This window comes from Gorilla gorilla, chromosome 6 (genome assembly GCF_029281585.2).
Source record: "Gorilla gorilla gorilla isolate KB3781 chromosome 6, NHGRI_mGorGor1-v2.1_pri, whole genome shotgun sequence".
Lineage (NCBI taxonomy): Eukaryota > Metazoa > Chordata > Mammalia > Primates > Hominidae > Gorilla > Gorilla gorilla.
The window spans coordinates 52449930-52475544 of NC_073230.2; the positions used below are offsets into that span (position 1 = coordinate 52449930).

The 25615-nt window shown below is 46.7% G+C and overlaps 1 protein-coding gene across 5 annotated transcripts in view; it reads left to right on the forward strand.

Moving 5' to 3' along the window:
• Positions 1-25615, forward strand: part of OGDH (oxoglutarate dehydrogenase) — a 101819-nt gene that overhangs the window by 21247 nt on the left and 54957 nt on the right. For 2 of the 5 annotated variants that reach the window (XM_031013546.2, XM_031013544.3), the window contains exons 3-4: positions 17566-17757; positions 19914-20016. In XM_031013546.2, the coding sequence (XP_030869406.1) occupies positions 17566-17757; positions 19914-20016 (295 nt within the window). Of the gene's footprint in view, positions 1-17565; positions 17758-19700; positions 19792-19913; positions 20017-25615 lie in introns of those variants that run through there. The other 3 variants (XM_031013545.2, XM_031013547.3, XM_031013548.2) reach the window with 2 other exon arrangements.

Below are 25615 nucleotides of genomic sequence, written 5' to 3' on the forward strand. Positions count from 1 at the left end.
GATAATAAAATTAGAAGTGCTGTAGGATTTAGATAGATCATCTATCTCATCTTCTGTTTAAACATCAGAAATGTCCTGAGGTCGGATTCCGTACTTATTTTCAGAGAGCTTATGGGGGGCTGCAAGGACTAAACTCATACAGCAGAAAAGGAACAAACTCAACATCTTCCTCTCCTGCCCTTTGGCACGACTTTCCCATTGTTGTTTTTATTTTTATTTCTTTTATTTTTTTTTTGAGACGGAGTCTCACTTTGTCGCCCAGGCTGGAGTGCAGTGAGGTGATCTCAGCTCAATGCAACCTCCACCTCCTGGTTCAAGTGATTCTCGTGCCTCAGCCTCCTGAGTAGCCAGGATTACAGATACGCGCCATCACGCCCGGCTAATTTTTGTATTTTTAGTAGAGACAGGGTTTCACCATGTTGGCCAGGCTGGTCTCAAACTCCTGACCTCAATCAGTCTGCCCACCTCAGCCTCCCAAAGTGCTGGGATTACAGGCGTGAGCCACTGCACCCAGCCCAGTTGTTATTTTTAAATCTGTGTTTTATAGTGTTTCCAAGCATACATAACAGTAGAGAGAAGAGTAGATGATAAACCTAATGAGGAGACTGGTCACGCAGCTTCAACAGCTGTCTTAAAAATCTATTCTCTACCCCAGTGACTTTTTTATTTGTTGGTTTATTTGGGGTTTGAGTAGCAGACCCTGGAGTATTTTAAGGCAAATTCCAGACCTGTGTCATTTCTGGCATAAATGCATCAGTGTAACTAACTGTTAAGTAATTGTTTTCATAACCACACCCAATAAAATTAACAGGCTAATTCTCTAATAGAATTTTTTCTCAGTCCATGTTTAAATATTTACTCTTCTCTTAAAGCTGCCCTTTTACATTTTGTTTTGTTTTGTTTTTTAATTTTTATTTTACTTTTTTTTACATTTGGTTTTACACTTTATAATTGGTTGTTGTATTCCTTATTTTTAATTTTACTTATTTTTTAATTAAAAACTTTTTTTAATATAAGTAGGAGCCATGCCTGTAATCCTGATACTTTGGGAGGCTGAGGCAGGAGGATTACTTGAGTCCAGGAGTTTGGGACCAGCCTGGACAACAAGGCGAGACCTTGTCTCTATTAAAAATAAAATAGAAAGCTTTTTAAAAAAATAAAAAAATGTAAATAGAGATGGAGTCTCTTTATGTTGTCCAGACTGGTCTTGAACTCCTGGGCTCAAGCAATCCTCCCACCTTGGCCTCCCAAAGTGCTGGGATTACAGATGTGAGCCACCACACCCAGCCTCTTAAAAAAAACTTCTATTCTTAAAATGCTTAACTGATGTGAAAATTGTATTTGTGGTAAAATATTTTAGCAAATCAGAGCTGCAAGTACCTTTTTTACCCTAAGTCCGCTCCCCAGAGCAGAATCTGGTTAACTAGCTGACCTGGGTCTGTCTCTGTGGTGGGCCCATCTGCCATCTCCCTTTTGTTCCTACCTTTGGTCCTGTCCTAGACTTTCGTCTCTGTTCTGGTCTGGCATTTGTGCTCCTCACTGACCCCTCTTAAGAGCCTTCAGCGGTGGCCTGGGCTGTCAGCATATGAAGCCCTCCTTATTGGGGTCTCAGCATATTTGAGGTCACATCAAATGGTGACATCTTTATTTATGTCTTTAAGACACAGTCAGAGCTAAGTTATCCTTGTTTCTTCTAGGCCCTCCTGGCCATTTGGCTTTCTCACAGCTTGCTTTGTACCTCAGGGCCCTTCCTCTGCTCTGTGCCTTCCTCTGCCCTGCCCACCTCCCTAAAGCCTGCCTCCCTGTTCTTGTTAACTGATGCCCATTTCTTTTCTTTTCTTTTTCTTTTTTTCTTTCTTTTTTTTTTTTTTGAGACGAGTCTCGCTCTGTCACCAAGTCTGGAGTGCAGTGGCGCAGTCTCGGCTCTCTGCAACTTCCGCTTCCTGGGTTCAAGCAATTCTCGTACCTCAGTCTCCCAGCTAGCTGGGATTACAGACGTGCCCCATCACGCCTGGCTAATTTTTGTATTTTTAATAAAGACGGAGTTTCACCATGTTGGCCAGGCTGGTCTTGAACTCCCGACCTCAGGTGATCTGCCCGCCTCAGCCTCCCAAAGTTCTGGGATTATGGGCGTGAGCCATTATGCCCGGCCTGATGCCTGTTTCTTGATGGTTTTTTCTTCTTGCACTTTTCACGTGTCAGCTCCTGAAGTGTGTACATGTGGTCGCTGCAGGAGGGAGGGTCTCTATGCGTTCAGATTACAGGTGCAGGCTGTTGGCCTGCTGCTAAGTCTGGCATCGCTGCTCATCTGTCGACACCGTTCTGCTTCCTCCTTTCATGCTTATGAAACACAGTACTGGTATTTTCTATGAGTGAAACTAAGTGGAGGAAAAGCACAGATACACACACTGTCCCATTATGCAGTGTATGGGCCTTTTCACTCTGCAGTGTTGAAACCGCCTTGGCCTCACTTTGAAAAATAGGACTATGGTACCCATGGTTGTGTCCTGGCCTGGGGCTCCTCCCATGGCAGAAGCCATGCTCCAAGTTACCCTCCTAGCCGCTGCATGTGCGGTGAAGGGGCTTCCCACAGTGGGTATGTGGAAGTCTGATGTGCTCATAAGGAGATCTGATATGTTCACGTGACAAGGAACAGCTGTGTTGAAAAATCTACAGAACACTTTGGTGCCACTCAAGTTATTTATTTCTGGGAATAATTCACAAGGCACTTTAGGCAATGCCAGTTGGGTGGTTGGAATGCATTTTGAGTATTTTAATCTTTTATGTTTGATTTATGAATGACTTATCAGAAATACATGTAGTCATTCCTTGGTATCTGTGGGGGATTGGTTCCAGGGCAAACTGAGGATACTAAAATCCAAGGATGCTCATGTCCCTTGTATAAAATGAAATATAAACTATGCATGTTCTCCCATATACTTTAAATCATCTCTAGATTACTTGTAATACCTAATACAAGGTAAATGCTATGCAGATAGTTGTTATACTTCATTGTTTGTGGCAGCAGTCCCCAACTCCTTTGGCACCAGGGACCAGTTTCGTGGAAGACAATTTTTCCATGGACTGAGGGATCAGGGGAGGATGGCTTTGCAGTGAAACTGTTCCACCTCACATCAGGCATTAGTTAGATTCTCATAAGGAGTGAACTTAGATCCCTTGCATGCACAGCTCACAATCCAGGTGGCTCTCCCATGAGAATCTAATGCCCCTGCTGATGTGACAGGAGGTGGAGCTCAGGTGGTAATGCTCGCTTGCCGCTCACTTCCTCCTATGCAACCCAGTTCCAAACAGGCCACTGACCAGTACTGGTCTGTGGCCCGGGGGTTGGGGATCCCTGGTTTAGAGAATAATAACAGGAAAAAAAAAGTGTACATGTTCAGTACAGGCAGTTTTTTACCAACTATTTTCAATCCACGTTTGGTTGAATCCATGGATGCAGAACCCACAGATACGGAGGGCTGACTGTATACATAAACTGCATGGTCTACATAAATGGGGTTTCAGCGATGAGCTTTGAAGTTACCCCTTGATGATTTTTTGTTTTTGAAGATTCAGGAGGTACATGTGTGGGTTTGTAACATGGGTACGTTAAGTAATGGTGGGAATTGGGTTTCTAGTGTACCCATCACCCAGATAATGAACATTGTACCCAATAGGTAATTTTTCAACCCTCACTCTCCTCCCACCCTCCCCTCTGCCTCTTAATAATCTTTAACTTCACATGTTAAGAGCAATCTCAGCACTTGTGGCTTTTTGTGTTAAATCAGCTAAACTGACTGAGTGCGCCGTCTCCAACTTTAGCACAGTATTTCACTCTTAAGCAGTTTGCATTTATGGTTTATTTAGGGTGATAAAATTATAACCTCTTTGAAACAACAGGAAACATGAAGCAACACCCTCACTTGTGTGGTAGTTTGCAGCTCATGACAGCTGTGTTCGAAGCTTGTGCTGAGTGGCGGCTGCAAGAGGAAAAGCAGTCTTGCCCTGTTATCCTAGCAGGATGATTAAATAAGTTTAAACAACAGTTAAAATTCTAGCTCTCTTTTCTCTCTCTCCCCCGTTCTGCCCCCTTCCCTCTTTCCTTTCTCTCTCCTCTCCTCTCTCCCCCGGCCCTTAAAAAGAAAAATAAATAAATAAAAACATTTGGAATTCTAATAGAACCCACTGAGCTTCTGAAGGGAAGTGCATTATGCTGTGCTGTGAAGGAGCCCAACAGGGGCTCACGGTCACTCAGCAGGATGATGGACGCAGGCTTCAGGGCCAGGAGCCAGATGCAGCAAGAAAAAACCAAAAATTTGGATTATGAAGTAAATGGAGAGGTTCCAAGATCAAACCAAGAGGTGTTTGTTGATTTTGTTATGTGCTGTGGGAGCATGGACCCCTCAGCAGGTAGAAGGAGAGCAAGTTTGAGGATGTGGTGCAGGAGGAGTTGGGATCCCCAAGAGCAGGAGGGACTGAGACCAGGACAGCAGGCATACGAGGTCACTGAGGCTGGTGGGAGGAGAGAGGCTTACTCTAAATGAGGATCACTGCATCTTTTGGAGCTCTTCTTTTTGAGACAGGGTCTCCATTACCCATACTGGAGTGCAGTGGCACCATGATAGTAGCCTCAAACTTCTGGGCTCAAGTAATCCACTCCCCCGCCACTCCCCCACGCCTCAGCTTCCTGAGTAGCTGGGAGTACAGGTGCACACCACCATGCCTGACTAATATTTTAAATTTTTTGTAGAGACAGGGTCTTGTTTTTTTGCCCAGGCTGGTCTCAAACTCCTGGCTTCAAGCCGTCCTCCTGCCTTGCCTCCTAAAGTGGTGGGATTACAGGCGTGAGCCACTGTGCCTGGTGGATGTTTTTTTGTTGTTGTTATTGTTGTTTTGAGATGGACTTTTGCTCTGTCACGCAGGCTAGAGTGCAATGGCACGATCTCGGCTCACTGCAACCTCCGCCTCCCCGGGTTCAAGTGATTCACCTGCCTCAGTCTCCCAAGTAGCTGGGACCATAGGCGCGTGCCACCACGCCTGGCTAATTTTTTGTATTTTTAGTAGAGATGGGGTTTCGCCGTGTTAGCCAGGATGGTCTCAATCTCCTGACCTCATGATCCGCCTGGTGGATGTTTTTAATGATTATCCTTTTGTACTGTACTTTAAGAAAAAAAAAATTTTGTTTAATGTCAGAAATTAAAGGAAAGGGGAGAGAGATCAAAAATACCTTAATGGGGCCAGGCACAGTGGCTCACGCCTGTAATCCCAGCACTTTGGGAGGCTGAGGTGGGCAGATCACGAGGTCAGGAGATCGAGACCATCCTGGCTAACATGGTGAAACCCTGTCTCTACTAAAAATACAAAAAATTAGCCGGGCATGGTGGCGCACCCCTGTAGTCCCAGCTACTTGGGAAGCTGAGGCGGGAGAATGGCGTGAACCTGGGAGGCGGAGCTTGTAGTGAGCCAAGATTGAGCCACTGCACTCTAGTCTGGGCAACAGAGCGAGACTCCGTGTCAAAAAAAAAAAAAAAAAAAAAAAACCTCAATGGGAAAGTAGACTCCAAGAGTGAAAAGGAGCAAATTGTTCCAGTGAGTTCCATTCTGTAGCACAGGTGGCCACAGGTGCTTGCCTTTGAGGAAATGAATGAGCCATGCTTTGTAAGTCAGAGGCAGGCTCAGCTTCCCCGCACAGTCTGAAGCTGGGTGGCGGTGAGAAATTACTAAAAGGTTAGTGCCGGTTTTTTAGATGAAGTCATCATGTTATTAAAAAATAGTCTGTTTAGTCTCTAGGTTACTGTTCTCTGGCTCCCCTCCCCATCCAAGACTCCCTTGGAGGGAGGTTTGAGGGCTTTGGGATTCTCATATCTCTTCACGTCCATGATTGGATCGTGAGGTGAGGAGATAGCCTTTAGAACCCTCTCTCTGAGTGGTCAGTCACGTGGTATTCTGTCTGAAACCCTGTAGCAGATGCTTTGTGTAGCTGGGCTGGGGTTCCCCCAAATAGGGTTTCATAATTATTGAGGACAGATGAGGCCTCAACCAGACGACCACAGGTGACCCCAGACTGTGGGTCTTCCTCACCTCCCTTGAGAGTTGCAATTCTGAGAGCTGATAAAATGTGCCATTGTGTGCAGATCTGGGTAGTTTGAAGCGTTCTCATTTCCTGAGGGATGTCAGAAAGACTGTGTGAGAAAGGGGTCACAGTATCTTGGATGTCATCTTTTCATGCAGTAAAAAGTCTGGTTTCCATGAATGTTTGTATAACAAACCACCTCAAAACTTGGCACCAGTGTAGCATGTCTCATGACTCTGTGGGTTGGCTAGGTTTCCCCACTCCTCCCACTGCCAGCTCCCTTGGAGCTGAGGCTCACACCAGGCTAGAAGCCATGAAGGCCTCTGATGTGTCTGGCTGTTTGTGCTGGCTGTTCACTGGGCCCTGCCATCCTCCAGTAGGCTGGAGCGATTCCTGCACAAAGTCCCAGAGTAGCTCCAGACAGGGAAAGGAAAGGCTGTGGGGCCTTTGAGGTCTAGGTCCAGACCGTACACTGCTACTCCCCATCCCATTACCTTGGTTAGAGCAAGTCACAGACAACCCTTAGGGACATCCGTTTGGGGAGAGGAAAAGGCATGGCCACTGGACAGCCCTCCACAGCCCTTTTCATAATGACCTGATAGAGCAGCCACCTTTAGTCTAGTACAGAGTCCCAGCAAATATCATTCTGATATCAGTAGATTCCATAGGGCAGAGCTGAAACAGCTGTTCTTTGCTAATCTTGGAAGTTTATTGATGTTTTATTTACACACCTGTACAGAGAGAAGATAATAGAGATTGTTTAGAAATATTCTGTCACCTATAATGACTAAGAATTGCTATAATGGAGCATGTGGTTTCCTTAATTGAAGAATACCTAAATAGAAGCCCATTCTTAACTGGCCTCAGTATAAACAGTTTGTAGTGGCAGGTCACCAGGCCTGGATCACAGTGCCCTAGCTTGTTTTTGCTTCATAGGCAGAATGGTGGTAGGTGGTACTCTGGCCTGGGCAAGGTCTGAGCAAGGCCTGCATTGATGGAGGGTCCAGAGTCCAGCTCTACCATCTGCACATTTTCTTTGGAGACTTGTGCTTAGCCCAACAGCAGGAATCATTTGCTGAAGGCTCTGGAGGTGGGCATTCCATCCACAAGTCTCCCCAATAGGGAGTACCCTGTTTGGACATTCAGGGTAGTCACACATATGGGTTTTAAATCTTGTTCTTAGGATATTTTCAGGAAAGGCTCTGGCCCACACGTTTAGGGCCATTTCCTGGGCAGCATTGGAAGGAGTGGTAGAGGTCATGCAGGCCTGCCCTGTCTTGTATGCAGGAAAAGAATGAGTTGTTGGTCTACACTGAGGCCGGGATGGGAGGCCTGCTCCTTATAGCAGCGCCGGCTGAACTCCAGGCTGGCTGGTCACATGGTGCCCAGCAGCTGACTTTTTATCAGCTTGGCTGGATTAGAATGAGCTGAAAGAAGAGCCATACGCCAGTGTTCCTTGGTTACATGGTGCCCTGTAGTTCATATTTATAGCAATTAAAAAGCATTGTCAGTGTCAGAACTTAGTAAGTGAGGTTGTGTGGATAGTGCTGGGCCTCATCAACTTATCAGCTGTGCAACGGCCTTTGAGCATGGGTGTGGCTCCATGCAGCAAGGAGACCGGAGCCTGCCCCACCCGCGCCCTGGATTATTTAGACAAGGTGGCAGTAATGTGGTGACCAAGGGTAGCTACGTGGGTGGGCTGGGCTTGTTCTGTGGCTGAGGTGGAGTAGGGAGGGCAGCTGGAGTGGCATCTGTAGGGGCTATGGATAGATGAGAGGAAGTGGTCTCATCAGTCCAGAGCCACCCGTAGTCATAGAGCTTGGGCTAAGTTGTAAAACTCTCCTCATGTTCCTCATCAACTTCTTGAACAAATGCAAGTGTATGTGCAAGGACTTTATAATTTTTTTTTTTTTCGAGATGGAGTCTTGCTCTGTCTCCAGGCTGGAGTGCAGTGGCACGATCTCAGCCCACTGCAACCTCCGACTCCCTGATTCAAGCTATTCTCCTGCCTCAGCCTCCCGAGTAATGGGGATTACAGTCACGCACCACCACGCCCAGCTAATTTTTGTATTTTTAGTAGAGATGGGGTTTCACCATGTTGGCCAGGATGGTCTCAATCTCCTGACCTCATGATCCGCCCGCCTCAGCCTCCCAGAATGCTGGGATTACAGGCGTGAGCCACTACACCTGGCCGGACTTTATAAATTTTAAAAAGCTGCAAATGCAGGGCCATCATCTTAAATAGCCTGTGTTTGGGACTTTTACAGACAAGAAAACAGGCCAGAGAGCTGAAGCAACTTCCCGAATCCTCATGCAGTTCATGGGAGGCAGACCTAGGACCTGGGGACCCAGCAGGTGGCCACAGTCAGTCCTACTGGGTCTGTGAGTGGGCACTGGGGGGCTGTAGAGCACCATCCTGCATGACGATGGGTGTCAGCTACTGCTGGGGGAAGGGATGTCAGATGATATATTTGCCACCGTCAGAAATAGGAAGCCCTACCTATTGGAAACCTCACAACCAAGGACTGGCAGGGAGCTTGGCCCTCAAGACTCCCAACTGCTGACTCAGGAAGGGCAGAGTCTGCTGACTGTAGCTGCCGATATGTGGGAATAGACAAGTGCTCCTTGGTTAGGAGTGGCACCTGCTAAGGTCAGCGCCTATGCTGCAGTGAGGGGCAGCCCTGGACTCAGACTCTCCCAGAGTGGAACCCCATACCTGTCAGGCTGCTCCCTCAGAAAGGAGGCTGAATATCATCTGAATTTAATTCAGTAAAGGTTAGGTAAGCAGCTGCCACATGCAGAGAGCACTGAGGATACTGTTTCCAGCCTTTCAAGAGCTTCCTTTGAAGAAAGAGCACTGGTCACTGTGAGGAAAGTGCATTATGGTTGCATAGAATTCTGAGTTTGTGGGAGCTTGGGGAGCAGTGACTTTTGGCTTGGAAAACAGAGCTTCATTTATTACAGCTAAGTGCTTTTAGTTACCTAAAATTAAATAGGAGGTCTGGTTTCATTTCATCCAGAATGTAAAAATTATTTACCGCTGAAATCTATCATGTTTAAGTCATCTCAGCAACAAGTTGATGATCTTAAACCCACTCATGGGAAGTTGGCTGTGAGTGGGGTGGGGGGGCATACAAGCTCCCTGCCTGCGAACCACCCCTCCCTCTGATGCCATTTGGTGGCAAAAGTCAGCCATTACCCTGGTCAGGTGCTTGTTGCTCTTGGGGGTGGTTAGTGGTTTTCTCCTTAATCTCCCATATTCTTTTTCACTCACCTGCAGCCTGGTCCCAGCTCACCTGCCCAGCCTGGTTTCTTAACCATCTGTACACCCTGCATGTGGCAGTACCGTGAGTCTCAGCACATGGTGGACAGGCACTGGCCAGGTGCTCCCGTTGTCTATTCTCTTTGGCCAAATGTCTTCTGTCTCCTCCTCAGGCTCTGCAGGCCTTACCTTGCCTTTAGGGCTCAGACCGTGGGCCCCTCCTCAGAGCAGCCTTGCTTTCCTCTCCCATCCCACTTGTCTTACTCTTCGTTTCTCAGCACTTGGATCCATTCTGTGAATTTACACGTTTACTGGTTTTTCTTATTCTTGTTAAGAGTAAGAAGCTCATTTTAGTCATCTTCCTGTTCACAAACCTTACAGTATGCCACATATAGTTAATAGATATTTGTTGAATTGAATGAGAATTATTGGATTTTTAGAAATAGTGGTATTCATTGGCTCAGCATGGTGCCTCACACCTGTAATCCCAGCCCTTTTGGGAGGCTGAGGTGGGTGGATCACCTGAGGTCAGGAGTTTGAGACCAGCCTGGCCACCATGGTGAAATCCCATCTCTACTAAAAATACAAAAATTAACCAGACACGATGGCAGTGCCTGTAATCCCAGCTACTGGGGAGGCTGAGGCAGGAGAATCACTTGAAACCGGGATGGGGGTTGGGGGGTGGTTGCAGTGAGCCAAGATCACGCCACTGCACTCCAGCCCGGGCGATAGAGCCAGACTCTGTCTCAAAAAAAAAAATGGTATTCATTTTTTGACATGGTACATCCTGCACACATCTGACACTCTTAGGAAAATGTTTATGTGTGGTAAGAACTTCATCAGAATCCCATAGCCCCTTGCAGGGCTCAGAAGTTGGCCTTCTGGGAGTGAGTGCTTTCCCACACCCCTCCCCTGGCCCAGGACCCCTCACTCCTTCTGGCAGCTTCCTGCCCCTTGAGTGTCATTTACAACCTTGCCCACTTACCTTAACATTTTAACCTTTTTCCCCTTATCAGTGACATTGTCATTGGTGGTCAGAGAATTAACTGTGTGTAACTGTATATTTGAGGCAAGGCAAGGGGACAGATATTTTCCTTACATTATTAGTTGTGCAACAGAAGCCAATTAAGAGATTGGAGAGATGAATAACACTAGTGATGGGTTGCAACTTGGGTGTGGAGCTGGGCACACCCGTGTATGTCATTGTGACTCAGAAGTCCATGTCACCGCCCTGAGCGAAGTACTAAAGTAAGGCCCAAATACCACACTTACTTCATAAAGAAACCAAAGTCTGACTGCCTCCATTTCTCATGAGTGAAAAACTATTTCTATTATAGGAAACTTACGTCTTCAGTGTGTTTGATGGTAGCATGCTATTAGATTGTGTATTCTCAAGTCTGATTTTCCCCATTACTGTGCTTTCTCCTTTTCACTTCTGCTTTGTCACTTGGAATGTTTCTAGAAGTAGAAGTCACTGCCCCTGCCTACATCAGACTGCAGTTCCGGGACATCCAGGCAACAGCAAGGGATAATTAGGAATAAATTTGGCTGGAAGAAAGGGAAAATGCAGCTTAGGCAGCTTAAACCAACAGGCTTATTTTTCTCACTCAGAGAGCTGAGGTTGCCTGACTCAGCTCAGGTTCTCAGTGAGCCATCAGCCACCAGGTGCCACCTTTCAGTGAGTGGGCTTCTATCCCTTCCAGGTGTCTCTTCATGCTCCATGGGAATTAGATGGGACATGCTTTGACTCTCTCTTCCAGAAGCTTTCTCTTCTTTTCGAAGGGGCTTCTGTTTGCGCTGGGTGGTCAATGACTCAGCCTAGTCTTGATTTATCCCCCAGGATGGGAACAGACAGCAGGGGAGAGATCTCAGGTTGAGAAGAGGGTACAGTAAGGGCTGGGAGTATCAGAAGGGGAAACCCTCTCCCAGATAGTGACAAAGCTAAGCGACCATGTGAAGGGAGAGGACAAACATCCCATGGAAAGAAGGGTAGCTGCCAGGCCTGCGGGAAGGAAGGAGCATGGTGCTGGGGCATGGGAGCAAGTGGACAGGGAGGGCTCTGCAGGTCCCCTGGAACCTAAAGCCAGGGGTTATGGAAGGCAGATCCAGATTCAGGTGTTCGGAGGATGAGGCAGGGGTGGGTAGTTTAAGGAGCTGGAGAAGAGGTATCTCCTTGGGGAGTGGAAGATGTTAGAGAGATACAGGGTTGCAGGACAACAGGGAGGTGGAAAGAGAGTGGGGGGTGGACTGTGGCATCTGGGCCCCACCAGGAAGGAAGTGGCCCCATTGGTGACTCATACAGGGAGGGGTGGGGCCAGTGGGTGGCTGGGAGCTCTGGTACTTGGGCAGGTCTGGCTTCCTGCTGCCACATCTGTTGGGAGGTGAAGCCTGCAGGCCAAATAATGACCTTCATTTTCAAAGCCTTTTTGAATAAATAAACTTTTTTGAGGTTTAACTTACATATATTAAAATTCACTTGTTTTAAGTGTTTAGTGCAGTAGGTTTTGCCAAATGTGTGCAGTCACTACGCTCGATACAAAACATTCTGTCACTCAATTCAAAAACCTTTTAGTATACCTCCAGGTCTTGGTGCAAAGAGGGCTTGCTGTTGTTGGGTGTGCGGGCTCCCCCAGTCCTGGAGACAGAATGGGTTCTTTGTCTGAAGGTGGGGCAGGGTCCTCCCCCAGTGGTGTGGGAACTGAGCCGACTGGAGAGTGAAGTGGGATGCATGGTGTAAGATGAATAAGGGAAAGGCTGCAGAAGTTGCATTCCCAGCATTTTCCTTCCCGGGGATTCCCAGCAGCTCAGCAGTACCGGTATGAACCAGTTTTTTTCTGACTGCCTCTAGCATGAGCTGAATTTCCGTCTGTGCAGTTATCCTCAGCCAATTGAAAATCACCTGGAGTTGTATTCCAAGCACAAAAGAAGGTCAGAGAGAGGAGGCCCGATGATCATGATCGCCCTGTCTCCAGGGCCTAGGCTGGAAGGAGTCCTGCAGCCTTTGTGCGCTCAGGACCAGAGAGCTGACCTTGACCCTGACCTTGTGATCCCAGGCATCAGTGGCTGGAAATTCCTTTCATTTTATTGTTGAGCCTAGAAGCTCCCAGCTCTCTTTGGCAAGGTTAAGCTAGGGTAAGAGGCACTGTTACTAGAGTGACCAGAGTTCTTTAAGCGTTGCTCTGCTATTACTCAGTTAACCTTATTAATACCCTGCCTGGTGACTGCTGTGTGTAAATTCTGCCTGAGCCCACATCTCTCCAGTGGGAATATGATTGACATTCCAGGTGCTCCAAGTAAGTTAGAAAAGCCCACAGAGAGCCTCAGTAAAAGTTAGCTATACCTATCCCTGCTGCTATTGGTGGGTTTTTTTTGTCTTGTTTTGTTTTACTATTTTAATTGTTATTCAAAGCTAATTTTATTGAAAAGAAGTAAACTTGTGATTTTGCTATGACTTTTGGCTCTGGATCCAAAAGTGGATGTTGTCCCCTAGGATAAAGGAGGCTGTCTGTACAGCTGGAGAGACTCTTGATCTAAGGTCTTGCTCTTGGGTGACTTTGCCCTGTGTTTCTGGACACTTAATGGGTTTTACGAAATAGAAGAAAATATGTTTTAGGGGTTTAATAAAGTTTGGGTTGTGCTGTTCTCCAGTACTTACTGGGTTTGAGGGTCATGCCCTATCCATGAACCTGTTGTGGCCCCAGGGAACTAAGTAAGTGTCTACAGCTAGACTTGGGGTGCGGGTAGACATTCTAGCACTGGAGCAAGTTTGGGGTAAAGAAAAATTTTGATTAGCTTTTTTGTGGGTTTTTTTTTTTCTTTGAGACAGAGTGTCGCTCTGTCGCCAAGCTGGAGTGCAATGGCATGATCTTGGCTCACTGCAACCTCCGACTCCCTGGTTCAAGCGATTGTCCTGCCTCAGCCTCCTGAGTAGCTGGGATTATAGGCACACACCACCACCCCCAGCTAATTTTTGTATTTTTTTTTTTTTAGTAGAGACAGGGTTTCACCATGTTAGCCAGGATGGTCTCGATCTCCTAACCTCGTGATCCGCCCGCCTCAGCCTCCCAAAGTGCTGGGATTACAAGCATGAGCCACCAAGCCCAGCCTTTTTCTTCTTTTTTTTTTTTTTGGAAACAGGGTCTCACTCTGTCGCCCAGGCTGGAATACAATGGCGCGATCTCAGCTCACTGCAACCTCTGCCTCCCAGGTTCAAGCGATTCTCATGCCCCAGCCTCCCAAGTAGCTGGGACTACAGGCCTGCACCACCACACCCAGCTAATTTTTGTATTTTTAGTAGAGACGGGGTTTCACCATGTTGGCCAGGCTGGTCTCGAACTCCTGACCTCAGGTGACCCACCCACCTTGGCCTCCCAAAGTGCTGGGATTACAGGCATGAGCCACTGCGCCCGGCCTGATTAGGTTTTACGTGACAGTGGTAGCTTGCTGTTGGTTCTTGCTGTGCAGGGGTGGGATACAGCCAGACTGACTCCTGCTCAGTTTCCTGCTGTATTCAAGGGGTTTCTCCTTTTAGGTCAGGTCCTCAGTTATAGGAGGCCTGGGTAGAGGCCAAGAAGTGCAGTCATTGGTCATCCCTGCTTTCACAATGAAGATGGATGTCCAATGCATGTGGTCCCCAGTCATCTCTGCTTCTAGAATGTATGGAGCTCTCAGTCCTGCTGAAAAAGCTCCATGAAGTCAGAAGTACCTGAGGGTGTCCAGTGTATTTGTGCACAGCCACCTTTTAGATCCCTGTGTCCTTGACAGAACCAGTCATGGACTGAGTGGGAGGCAGCCTTTACTTTGCCTAGGGAGTTGATGCTGAGACATCCTCTGTTTTCTCTCCTAAGAGTAAGTCAGTTTTTTTCTCTGGTGGAAATACTGCCTTTTCTCATGTTGGAGGAGAACACTGAGTTTTCATGAGAACCGATTTAATGGAAGAAGGTGAGAATCTCTTTGGAGATTCCAAACCCTGGGTTTCTTTAGCAAACATTTTGATAGCATCTGTTGAAAAGGAAATTTTAGGCCCAGCATGGTGACTCATGCCTATAATCCTAGCACTTTGGGAGGCAGAGATGGGCAGATCAGTTGAGCTCAGAAGTTCAAGAACAACTTGGGCAACATGGTGAAACCTCATCTCCACAAAAAAATTTTAGTAAAAAAATTAGCCATGCGTGGTGGTGCGTTCCTGTGGTCCCAGCTACTCAGGAGGCTGAAGCAGGAGAATCACTTGAGCCCCGGAGGTGGGGGTTACATTGAGCCAAGATCGTGCCAGTCTACTCCAGCCTGGGCAGCAGAGCCAGACCCTGTCTCAAAAAATAAAAAAGAAAGAAAGAAAAGGAAAGTTTGCAGCCTTTTTTCATGTTCCTGATTGTTGGGTTACATTTGTATAAGATGCTTCTGTAATAGGTTTTGTGGGAGGTGCCAGAAGAGAACCCCAAATCTGTCTTCTACATCAGCCAATACACCAGAAATTAACCAGAAAGGTAAAAACCGTAAAACCTCAAATAGTTTGATTTGTAAAAACATTTTAAAGACCAGGTGCAGTGGCTTACGCATGTAATCCCAGCACTTTGGGAGGCCGAGGCGGGTGGATCACGAGGTCAGGAGTTCGAGACCAGCCTGGCCAACACAGTGAAACCCTGTCTCTACTAAAAATACAAAAATTAGCTGGGCGTGGTGGCGGGCACCTGTAATCCCAGCTACTCGGGAGGCTGAGGCAGGAGAATCGCTTGAACCCAGGAGGCAGAGGTTGCAATGAGCCAAGATTGCACCACTGCACTCCAGCCTGGGCAACAGAGCTAGACTCTGTCTCAAAAAAAAAAAAAAAAAAAAAAATTTAAATATAATTCACATAACATAAATGTAATTATTTGGCCTCGTCCTGGTGACTCAGAACTGGATTCCCATCACTTTGGGAGACTGAGGCAGGAGGATTGCTTGAGGCTGGGAGTTTGAGACCAGTTTGGGCAACAGAGCAAGACCCTGTTTCTTTAAAAAAAAAAAAAAAAAAAAAAGTCATTTTTAAGTGTACCATTCAGTGGAGTTTTGTTTTTAACAGATGGGATCTTGCTGTATTGCCCAGGCCAGCCTTGAATTCCTAGGCTTAAGTGATCCTCCTGCCTCTGCTTCCCAAGTGACTGGGACTACAGGCACATGCTACTACACCCAGCTACAGTGGTTTTTAGTATATTCACAATACTGTGCAGTCACATCTCTGGTGGTTGTTTTCTTTAAATTATTTTTTCTGAATACCAAAAAATACATGCTTATTATAGAATGTTTTAAATATTCTACAAAAAAGAAAAAGGGAAGGAAAAAAAAAGTATTCCACAAAACTCCCCTCAAAACCAGATTTCACTGAGAGATCAGACTCCCCTGCATGAGGCAGATGGTCCAGGCCTGTGCGTTATCATTGTGTCTTTTCTAGTTTGTGTCTAGCAGCAGTATATAGCAGTGCTCTTGGTAGTGGGACCATCTGAGTGACGTACATCTGTGCCCTAGCCAGCATTATAAAAGAACCTGTCTGAAAAAAACAGAAGACTTTAAGGACCAGCATACTGGATTCTGTAACCATCTCTACCTCTGGTCTCCAGACTCAGACAGACCCATTTGATATCCAGCCATGTCCCAGACAAGGAGCACATCTGGGTGGCATCTTGTTAGAAGGAGAATGCAAAGATCTCATAAAGTTTTGCCTTGCCTCTCCAAGTTTTTCAAGACAGTCTTATCAGAGTTTATTGATGGAAGAATTTTAGAGGCTGGAAAATGTATTGCAGAAAAGAAAAACAATGTTTCTATTTTTTTTTTTAAACTGATGTTTTGCCAGGCGCGATGGCTCACGCCTGTAATCCCAACACTTTGGGAGGCCAAAGCAAGTGGATCACTTGAGGTCAAGAGTTTGAGACCAGCCTGGCCAACATGATAAAACCCCATCTCTACTAAAAATACAAAAATTACAAGCCTGGTGGCGTGCTCCTGTAATCCCAGCTGCTCAGGAGGCTGAGGCAGGAGAATCACTTGAACCCGGGAGGTGGAGGTTGCAGTGAGCCAAGATCATGCCACCACACTGCCTGGGCAACAGAGCGAGACTTCATCTCAAAAAAATTAAAATAAACTGATGTTTAATTGTGCTTTTCTTTTCTTTTTACAATGAACTTTTGTGAAGTCTTAGTATGTCTGATCTCTTAAATATTTTAAAAACTTGCATCTTTGTATGAGATGAATAAACCATTACAGTTCACAGTATCTGCAAATTGTAAATCAAATAATTCAGACATGAAATAGCCAAAAATAGTAGGAATATAAGTAAATTAGTTTATAGTTTTTCTAAGGAAATTCAAACTGATACTAACACCTGACTTTGTGAAGTATTAGACTGTGTGCTAATGCCTTTAACTAGGGTAGTCTTTACAGCGTACCTATGAAGAATGTATATATTTCTCTCCTCATAGATGAGAAAACAGCACAGAAAGGTAACTCACTAAGAGCCTACCTCTTGAATTTGAATTTTGATCCCTGACACAGAGATCAGATTTGAATTTCCATCTCTGACCCCACACTTTGAGCTCTTAGCTCCTCAGTTTCTCCTGAGGTAGCAATGAGATTATTTCTCTGTGGGGTTAGTGCTGCCTCTTACAAAGGATCAGGTTCCACTTTGTTCCCAGGGAAGTGAAAGGACATGAGCAAGGTGACCCTGGGCTCTTCACAGGTTGTGCTGAGCCCCTGGGGCCTTGAGGGAGGTGTTTGATGGGGTGTGAGCATCTGGCATCCCACAGAAAAACTGTTAGAGTTTGCAGACCTATAGACAGAAGGTCAAGAGATCACCTCCCAGGTGCTGGGGCCTGGGGAGAAGGCTGAGACAGTAAGTGTCTCTGTTGACCTACATCCTGAGTCTGTCCCCAGGCCCAGTGAATAGGAGCTGAGGAGAGCTGTTGGCATTGGGCCTTTGGGTTATGTGTGTTGATGGAAGGCGGCCACAGGGCATCTGTGTTATAGCTGTGGGGGTCAGAAAGTGCATCCCGAAGACAAAAGTTTTGGAAAGCAGGGAGCCTGAACGCTGAGAGAAACCCACCGTTTGGGAACAGACAGAGACCCCACTGTCCAGGAGGAAGCAGGCTCAGCCAGCCTATGGTAGACTTGCCTTGCCTGCAGAGAGCAGTTCTCTGTGGCCACAGATGCATCCTGGACTTAGGGGAGCAGTGAGGTAACCCTGTACCTTCTTTGTCTTTAGTCATGGGACATTTTTTTTCGCAACACGAATGCCGGAGCCCCACCGGGCACTGCCTACCAGAGTCCCCTTCCCCTGAGCCGAGGCTCCCTGGCTGCTGTGGCCCATGCACAGTCCCTGGTAGAAGCACAGCCCAACGTGGACAAGCTCGTGGAGGACCACCTGGCAGTGCAGTCGCTCATCAGGGCATATCAGGTAAGGCGGGTGCTTTACCCGCACATGGGAAAGGGTGCAGTGTTCCTTAGGTCATGCTTCATGGGCCCTATTGGCCTTTCTGAGTGTATGTTGTCACTTTACTTATACCTCCTCAAATACTAGGTGCTTTCTCCCTGCTTTGGGAGGCTAAAAAACAAATACACAAGAAAAGGAACCAGGCTAGCCCTATTTGAGCAAATCTCCCGGCACCACTAATGCCTGCCTTATAAAAGGGCTCCTTATTTCTTTTCCTTACTTGGCAAGAAATATTTGTGGGCAGGGAAAACAAGTCAGTACCCGGGCATCAAGGAGAAGTGCTGCCCATCTGCCAGTGAGCAGTGGCTGGGAGGGGTGGTGCTTTTGGGTGGTTGATGCCCCCTTCTCAGTTGCTAACAACTGAATACTATAAGAGAAGAAAACCTATAGAGTTTGGGGATGTGGAGGCAGGGAGAGGCAGCTGAGGGTACAGCTGAGCCTACAGAGAGTGATGAGGGGCAGGGGAACTCTCCAAAAGTATTGCAGTTAGTGGCCAGTCTTATTAGGCAAGTGTTGAGCAGGACAAGGTTTTTCCCCCCGTCCTTTCCCGGAGCACAATAACCAAAGTTTTTCTAGGATGTCCACCTGATACATAGGGAGAGCCTAGAGTTCAGATCTTAAGACTTCATCTGTGATAGTTCTAAGGACGACAGGTAGAGACCAGTGAGCCTGGTGCTTCCCTTCTGGAAGCTCCCATGGGCATCCAGGACCCTGCCACCTGTTCTTGTGTAACTGCTTTGGTGGCAACAAGGGGACTCATGTCCCTGGGCTGTCTTTTCTCTCATGCTTTGGTTTCTGGTGGCATGGGCCATTTCCTGTGCCAGCAGGGCAGTAGTGCAGGTGTTGTAATGGGGCAACATAGGGGAGGTCCTGGGTCTCTGGCACTTCATGCCATGGCCTGGCAAGTAAGGCTCTCTCCCTGGGGCAAGTGTATTCTGCCTTAGAAAGGAGATGCATGGAGTTTTGTAAATGCTATATGCTTTAAAGTGCTATCCATGTGGATATTTGCGTAAGGAGGAAGCCCAGTGGTGTTTCTTTATCACTGCCTGCACACAGTTGGCCTCAGTAACAACTTCAGCCTGATCTTGCAGTGACTTACCAGCAGCTGCTCCCTTCTCAAATTGCGAGCAAGAAATTGTGAAAGAATCTTAAATTGGAAGGGATTTTCTTTCTCCTTTTGGTTTTTAAATAGTTCAAATCAGATGCTTTAAGTCTGTGGTGTAGCAGGGTTTTTTTGTTCTGACTACTGTGTGCTGACCTACTCAGCAGCAGCAGGACCAGAGCCCTCACTCCTCACAGGGATATATAATAAAGGCAAACCTTCTCTTAGTAAGATGACCTCTTATCTGCACTCCTCCCCAATTAAGGCCAACACTTAAGCCTTCATTTTCCTACTTAGAAAAATTTTTCTTTAAATTTGATTTATTTTAAATTGAGATGGGATCTCACTGTGTTGCCCAGGTTGGCCTCAAACTCCTAGGCTCAAGAGATCCTCCTACCTCAGCCTCCCAAGTAGCTGGAACTACAGGCATGTGCCACTGTACCCAGCACCTTAGGGAAATGTTTGTGTTCTGAGCTGAGGCAGGCTTCACATTGGAGTAAGAATTGCCCAGCGTATCTCATATCTGTTTATCCATGGAAACTGTATAAAGATCACAAGAAATGGATCCTTTCAGACTCCTAAGTTTATCATAACCTGAGTTTATCTCTTTTATATAAAAGTACATTTATGCACAATAGTGCTTTTAAAATAAGTTATTCCAAGACTTTTAAAAACTAATTTTGTCGTATGGGTTTATTGGTGCTGTGTTCCTCTTTGGAAAAGGTTTGCATAACCTGTGACTCTTTGAACCCTCCCCACAGCTCACTGGATCTGCTTAATGACTTGCTTGTGTTATTGCTTCCAGGTCAGGGGTCACCACATTGCAAAACTTGATCCTCTCGGAATTAGTTGTGTAAATTTTGATGATGCTCCAGTAACTGTTTCTTCAAACGTGGGTGAGAATTAAGCCGTAAATGCTAATTTTAATGTAATTTTACTTTTTTTTTACCCCTTCCCTCTTTTTTTTTCTTCTGTCCTTTTGTGTGTGTCCTTCCCTCTCATCGTTGGCCACTCATAGATACGAGGGCACCATGTAGCACAGCTGGACCCCCTGGGGATTTTGGATGCTGATCTGGACTCCTCCGTGCCCGCTGACATTATCTCATCCACAGACAAACTTGGTGAGGGTCTGAGAGCAGTCAGCTGCGTTGCTTGAGCTCCTCTCGCTGTGCCATGACCTGTGGTAGCCAGGATGTCCAGGCAGGAGGGAAAGGCTCTTAAGTTTTCTTTCATTCTGATCACTTGAAATTTATCGGTATTGTAGCCTTAGTGTGTTTTGGGCAAGTTATTTTTATCTTACTTTTTCAGCCAGATTGTCTTAAGTCTCAAAATTTGAAAATAAAATTGTGGACAGAAAGGTTTGTGGCACAGGGAAAGAGCTTGTCCACCTGGGGCAGGTGGATCAGAAGCACTTCAGAGTATAGCTCTTTTGGCTTCAGGTTTTCAAATGTCAGTGCAGCACTGCCTTCAGTGAGGCACGTCCATGAGGCCTTGCTCAGGAACTGCTGACACAGCCATCCTTTTCTGAAGCCCAGTGTGGCCTGCCCTTGACTGGAGGCCATGTCCCTTAGGGGACGAATTCTAGAGCAAGTTGTGCAGTTGGGTCTCCTGATTTGTAATTGCTGGTGATCACACTGAGGAAACTTTGGAAGGCATTCCCACAGCGTCAGGAGGTCAGGGCCTTTGGGAGGTGCATGTATGGAGCACACTGGGGTTTTGTCACGGTTGCCAGAAGATAGTCCCACCTACACCCCCTCCTCCTCATGAAGTGAGGTGGGTGTTGTGGCTGGGCTCTCACCTGCAGTTGCTTTGCAGAGTTAGTCTGCTTTACGTCACTGTGCTGCTAACCTGTACTAAAGAAATGATGATGTGACTAATTTTTAAATGGCCAGGGTGTTCACAATAGACACTGTGCATGCTGATGAAATTGATGATCACTTACCTGCCTAATACTGCTCTTGGGATGGGTACGAAATTAGCCTCCTCACAGGCACTTTTGGGGAATGGTACAGACAGTCTCTAAGGCTCTGCAGTGCCCGGATATCTTTATAGGCATTACTAAGTTATGTCTAGGGGATAAGGCATTAATCATCAAACATCATTGACTTTGGAATTGGCATTGATGGTTTGTAACTGTTTTTTTTATACCAGCCCTTTAGCGGATTTAGGAAGGGAGTTTAGAGAAATCCTCTTGAATTTTATTGATTAAGGCCAGTTCAGATGGTAGACTGGGCATGAGTTGAACCCTGTTTTTTCATTCCGTGGTGACAACTTTGTGCTCCCAAGAAGAGGGCCTCTCTTTGCAGTGTCCCAGGAGGTCTTGGAGCCTCTTCCCTACTGCTCACCCCTTAGTATAGCGATCCTCCCTGCTGGCACCCCCAGTCCCATCACAGTCTGTCTGCCCTGTGCCTCTCCAGCCCCCAGAGACTTCTAGATCTGTGGGATCCTCTTCAGGTGCTCAGAGCAGGCCAAACTCCACAGCTGGTAGACTTGCTGTTCCCTGATGAAGAGCACAGGGACTTGCATCTGGAAGCCACCTCTTCAGAGGAAAACCTCCCTCTGCATTTAGGCAGGGTAGGAGAGCTGCGGAATGCTCATTTTCTGTTGTTGTTGTTTTTTTTTTTTTGAGATGGGGTCTTGCTCTGTCACCCAGGCTGGAGTGCAGCAGCGTAATCCGGCTCACTGCAACCTCTGCCTCCCAGGTTCAAGCAGTTCTCCTGCCTCAGCCTCCTGAGTAGCTGGGACTACAGGTGCGCACCACCACACCCAGCTAATTTTTTTATTTTTAGTAGAAACGGGGTTTCACCGTGTCGGCCAGGCGGGTCTTGAACTCCTGACCTCACGATCCACCCACCTCAGCCTCCCAAAGTGCTGAGATTACTGGTGTGAGCCACCGCGCCCGGCTGGAATGCTCGTTTTTTACAAGCAGCAAAACATTCGAACAGGAGAGGAGCAGATGAAGTGACTGACTTCTCCCTCTCCTTCCAGAACCTGCATTGTCCCAGCTCTTTGTCCCAACTGTGCACATTAGTATAACCAGGGGAGCTCTAAAGCTCTCCTCTCTTCCCCTTCAGACTAATATCAAGAGGGGCCACACCTGGGTAAATCCAACCCAGCATAGTCTTTTAAGGGTGAGAAACCCTAAGCACTGTCAACATACGCACTAATTTCCCATCTCATTAGTGGCCGAGGCAGGGCCAGAATCTGGGAATCTCTTCCCAGGCCATCACAAGGTCTTACCGTATATTTCACTCTGGAATAATGTCCTCAGTATTTCTGTGAGGTTTGTGGTTCCAGATTCAGCAACAACATCATGGTGAGGGTGAGAGGACAAGAGGACTTTATAAACCAAGAAACTAAAACATACAGAAGTGGCCCTAAAGCTTCCTGAAATCCTTTGAGGAGGAAAACTTCTGACCTCTCTGGCCAGGAGCCCTTTGGAACCACTGAGAGAGAGAGTCAGGGAGTAGTCTCCACGTTTCAAGAGGAAGGTGCATTTTAATCCTGTGGATTTGAAATAGTGTGACCTAAAAATCGCACTAGTCTTCAGGTACAAAAAATGGAAACCGCGTAAACTTGTTAAAACATTTGTATCTGTAGGAAAATTGGTCTCGAACTCTCACCCTTGATGTATGCAGGTCTTCAAGAAAACAGCAGGTCAGATGTGACTGCTAGACAGTTTGTAGAACACTTCAAGACCCGTCATCTCATTTGAACCTCAGAGAGCCTGGACTCTGGAGCCACACTCCCTGGATTGGAATCCCAGCCCACTATTACTAGCTGTGTGACCTTGGGCTAGTTGCGTAACCTCTCTGTGCCTCATCACCTCATCTGTAAGGCAGGGGTGATGGTACCTACCTCCTCAGGTGGTTTCAAAATTGAATAAACTCCTTAAAGTAGTGCCTTGACCTTAACTATGCTCCAAGTGGGCTTACTAGCAATCTTTTGAGATGAGTAGCTGCCAAACTCTCTGATAATAAGATAAATTCAGAAACTGAGAGGTCAAGCAAAAAGACCAGGAACACACAGGAGTTAGTGGTGAAGACTGCCCTGTAGCCAAATGATAAGGAAGCAGCGTAGCATCTAGTGCAGGAATTTGCAAACTAAGAAGTGAGGACTCTGTATGGGGGATGTTTGGGGCCCAGGAGAACTGTTTGCCAGCTTAGGAATGAGGCAGTAGAAGGGGATAGGCTGAATGGCAACCTGGTGACCTGACCAGTGTGTAGATGGGTCAGGGACTGTTGTGTAGTGGTGTCCTGTGTCACATGACTATTTCCCCAGAGCTAGGATTCTTGCCGTGCCTCCGCTTAGCCGCCCTTCCCACCTCCCTGTGGATGCAGGCACAGTTTCTCCCTCTCCTTGGGGAAACAGGCTCACAGCAGTGATCATACCCATGTTGGAACATAGCCTTTGGTGCTTCTGTCAGAGCTTGTTCTGTCTTTTGTTGGAAAAGCTCCAGGTAGGGGGCAGTGATGGAGGGCAGGAGCCGTTGGCAAAGCCATTCATTCTCAAAGGGCACTGATGATGCTGCCCTGAAAACACTCTGCCAGCTGAGCACCTGGGTGGTTGGCGAGTTTGGTCTGCAGTGCAAGCAGGGAATTCTGTCCACTCTGAGTTTTTTAATAAAGTGGAATATATGCTATAGTTTCCACTGAGTTGACCTTTTATGACCATTTTTGAAAAGTTTGGGAAATCCTGGCTTAGGGCACCTGTCTTCACTTCTCAGAAATTCTCCTGGTCCCTGAAGTAATAAGGAAAGATAATTAACAAGTAGACTCTTACCAGTTAGGAGAGACTGTACAGACACAGAACTCCTCAGTAGCGCCAGAGTGTCAGGATTTACCATCAGATGTTATGGACACACTCTTGCCCTCAGTTTTATCTTTCAAGTGTAGCATGACAGAACTTGTTATGAATACAGTAAAAAATATTGTTGAGATGGTAGGGCCAGTGGTTTATTATTATTAATATGATTATTATTATTATTATTTGAAATGGAATTTTGCTCTTTTGCCCAGGCTGGAGTGCAATGGCGCCATCTCGGCTCACTGCATCCTCCGCCTCCCGGGTTCAAGTGATTCTCCTGCCTCATCCTCCCGAGTAGCTGGGATTACAGGCACCCATCATCACGTCCAGTTAATTTTTGTATTTTTAGTAGGGACCAGTTTCACCATGTTGGCCAGGCTGATCTCGTACTCCTGACCTCAGGTGATCCACCTGCCTTGGCCTCCCAGTGCTGGGATTACAGGCATGAGCCGCCACACCCAGCCTAATTAAATTTCTAAAATTTAAGTAGAGACAGGGTTTCACCACATTGCCCAGGCTGTTCTCAAACTCCTCTGAGCTCAAGCAGTCCACCTGCCTCCGCCTCCCAAAGTGCTGGGATTACAGGAGTGAGCCACCGTGCCCAGCCTAGTGATTATTTTCATTAACAATTTTTAAAATTAATTTTAGAACAGTTTCTCAATTATGTGTGGATTATGTTCCGTAATTGTGCAGGTGATGGCTGGAACAGAGATAACTTTTTTTTTTTTTGAGATGGAGTTTCGCTCTTGTTGCCCAGGCTGGAGTGCAATGGCACAACCTCAGTTCACTGCAATCTCCACCTCCCGGGTTCAAGCGATTCTCCTGCCTCAGCCTCCCAAGTAGCTGGGATTACAGGCACCCACCACCATGCCCAGCTAATTTTTTGTATTTTTAGTAGAGACCGGGTTTCACCATATTGGCCAGGCTGGTCTTGAACTCCTGACCTCAGGTGATCCACTTTGCCTCAGCCTCCCAAAGTGCTGGGATTACATGTGTGAGCCACCGCACCTGGCCAGAGATAACTTTTTAATGAAGTGTTAAAGTTAGGGGCCAGTTTCCAGGTAAATCTCCAGATGCCCATCTTAATTTGTGCCAGGCTGTACTATAAACCTCATTTCCCTGGGGAAAGAGGGTTGAGAGTTCCAACATGAGATACTTTATTTTTTAATTTTATTTTATTTTTAAAATAGAGACAGGGTCTTATTATGTTGCCCAGGCTCGTCTCAGACTCCTGGGCTCAAGCAACCCTCCTGCCTTGGCCTTTCAGAGTGCTGGAATTACAGCAGTGAGCCACCGCGCCCAGCTGACATGTATTAAATACACATTTCTCTTCACTCACATTCCATAGTGAGGTTCCTTGACAGCAAATTTGCAGATCTGGAGAATGAGGCACCAACCTCATGTTATATTATCCCTGAATGGATCCGGTCAGAGTGGGAGGTAGTGGCAGCCCAACGTCTTCTGGTAGGAGGGCTCCTAGGGAGGCTTTTTCCACTGGCTCTTGAAGAAGGGTCATCCGTTGGGGTACCACGGTAGACATGGGTGTATATTGCAAAACACTAGAACCAGAGTATTATCAATGGAAAGGTCTAGACAGTGAGGCCCACTCATTTGCCTAATTAGAAACAGTTAGAAACTCCTGCTTAATTAGAAATTCTTGCCCTCAGTTTTTTCTTGCTGTTGTTTGTTTTTTTTTAATTATTATTTTTGTTTTTTGAGACAGAGTCTTACTCTGTCACCCAGGCTGGAGTGCAGTGGTGCAATGTCAGCTCACTGCAACCTCCACCTCCCAGGTTCAAGTGATTCTCGTGCCTCAGCCTCTCAAGTAGCCAGGATTACAGATGTGCACCACCATGCCCGGCTAATTTTTGTATTTTTAGTAGAGAAGGGGTTTCATTGTGTTGGTCAGGCTGG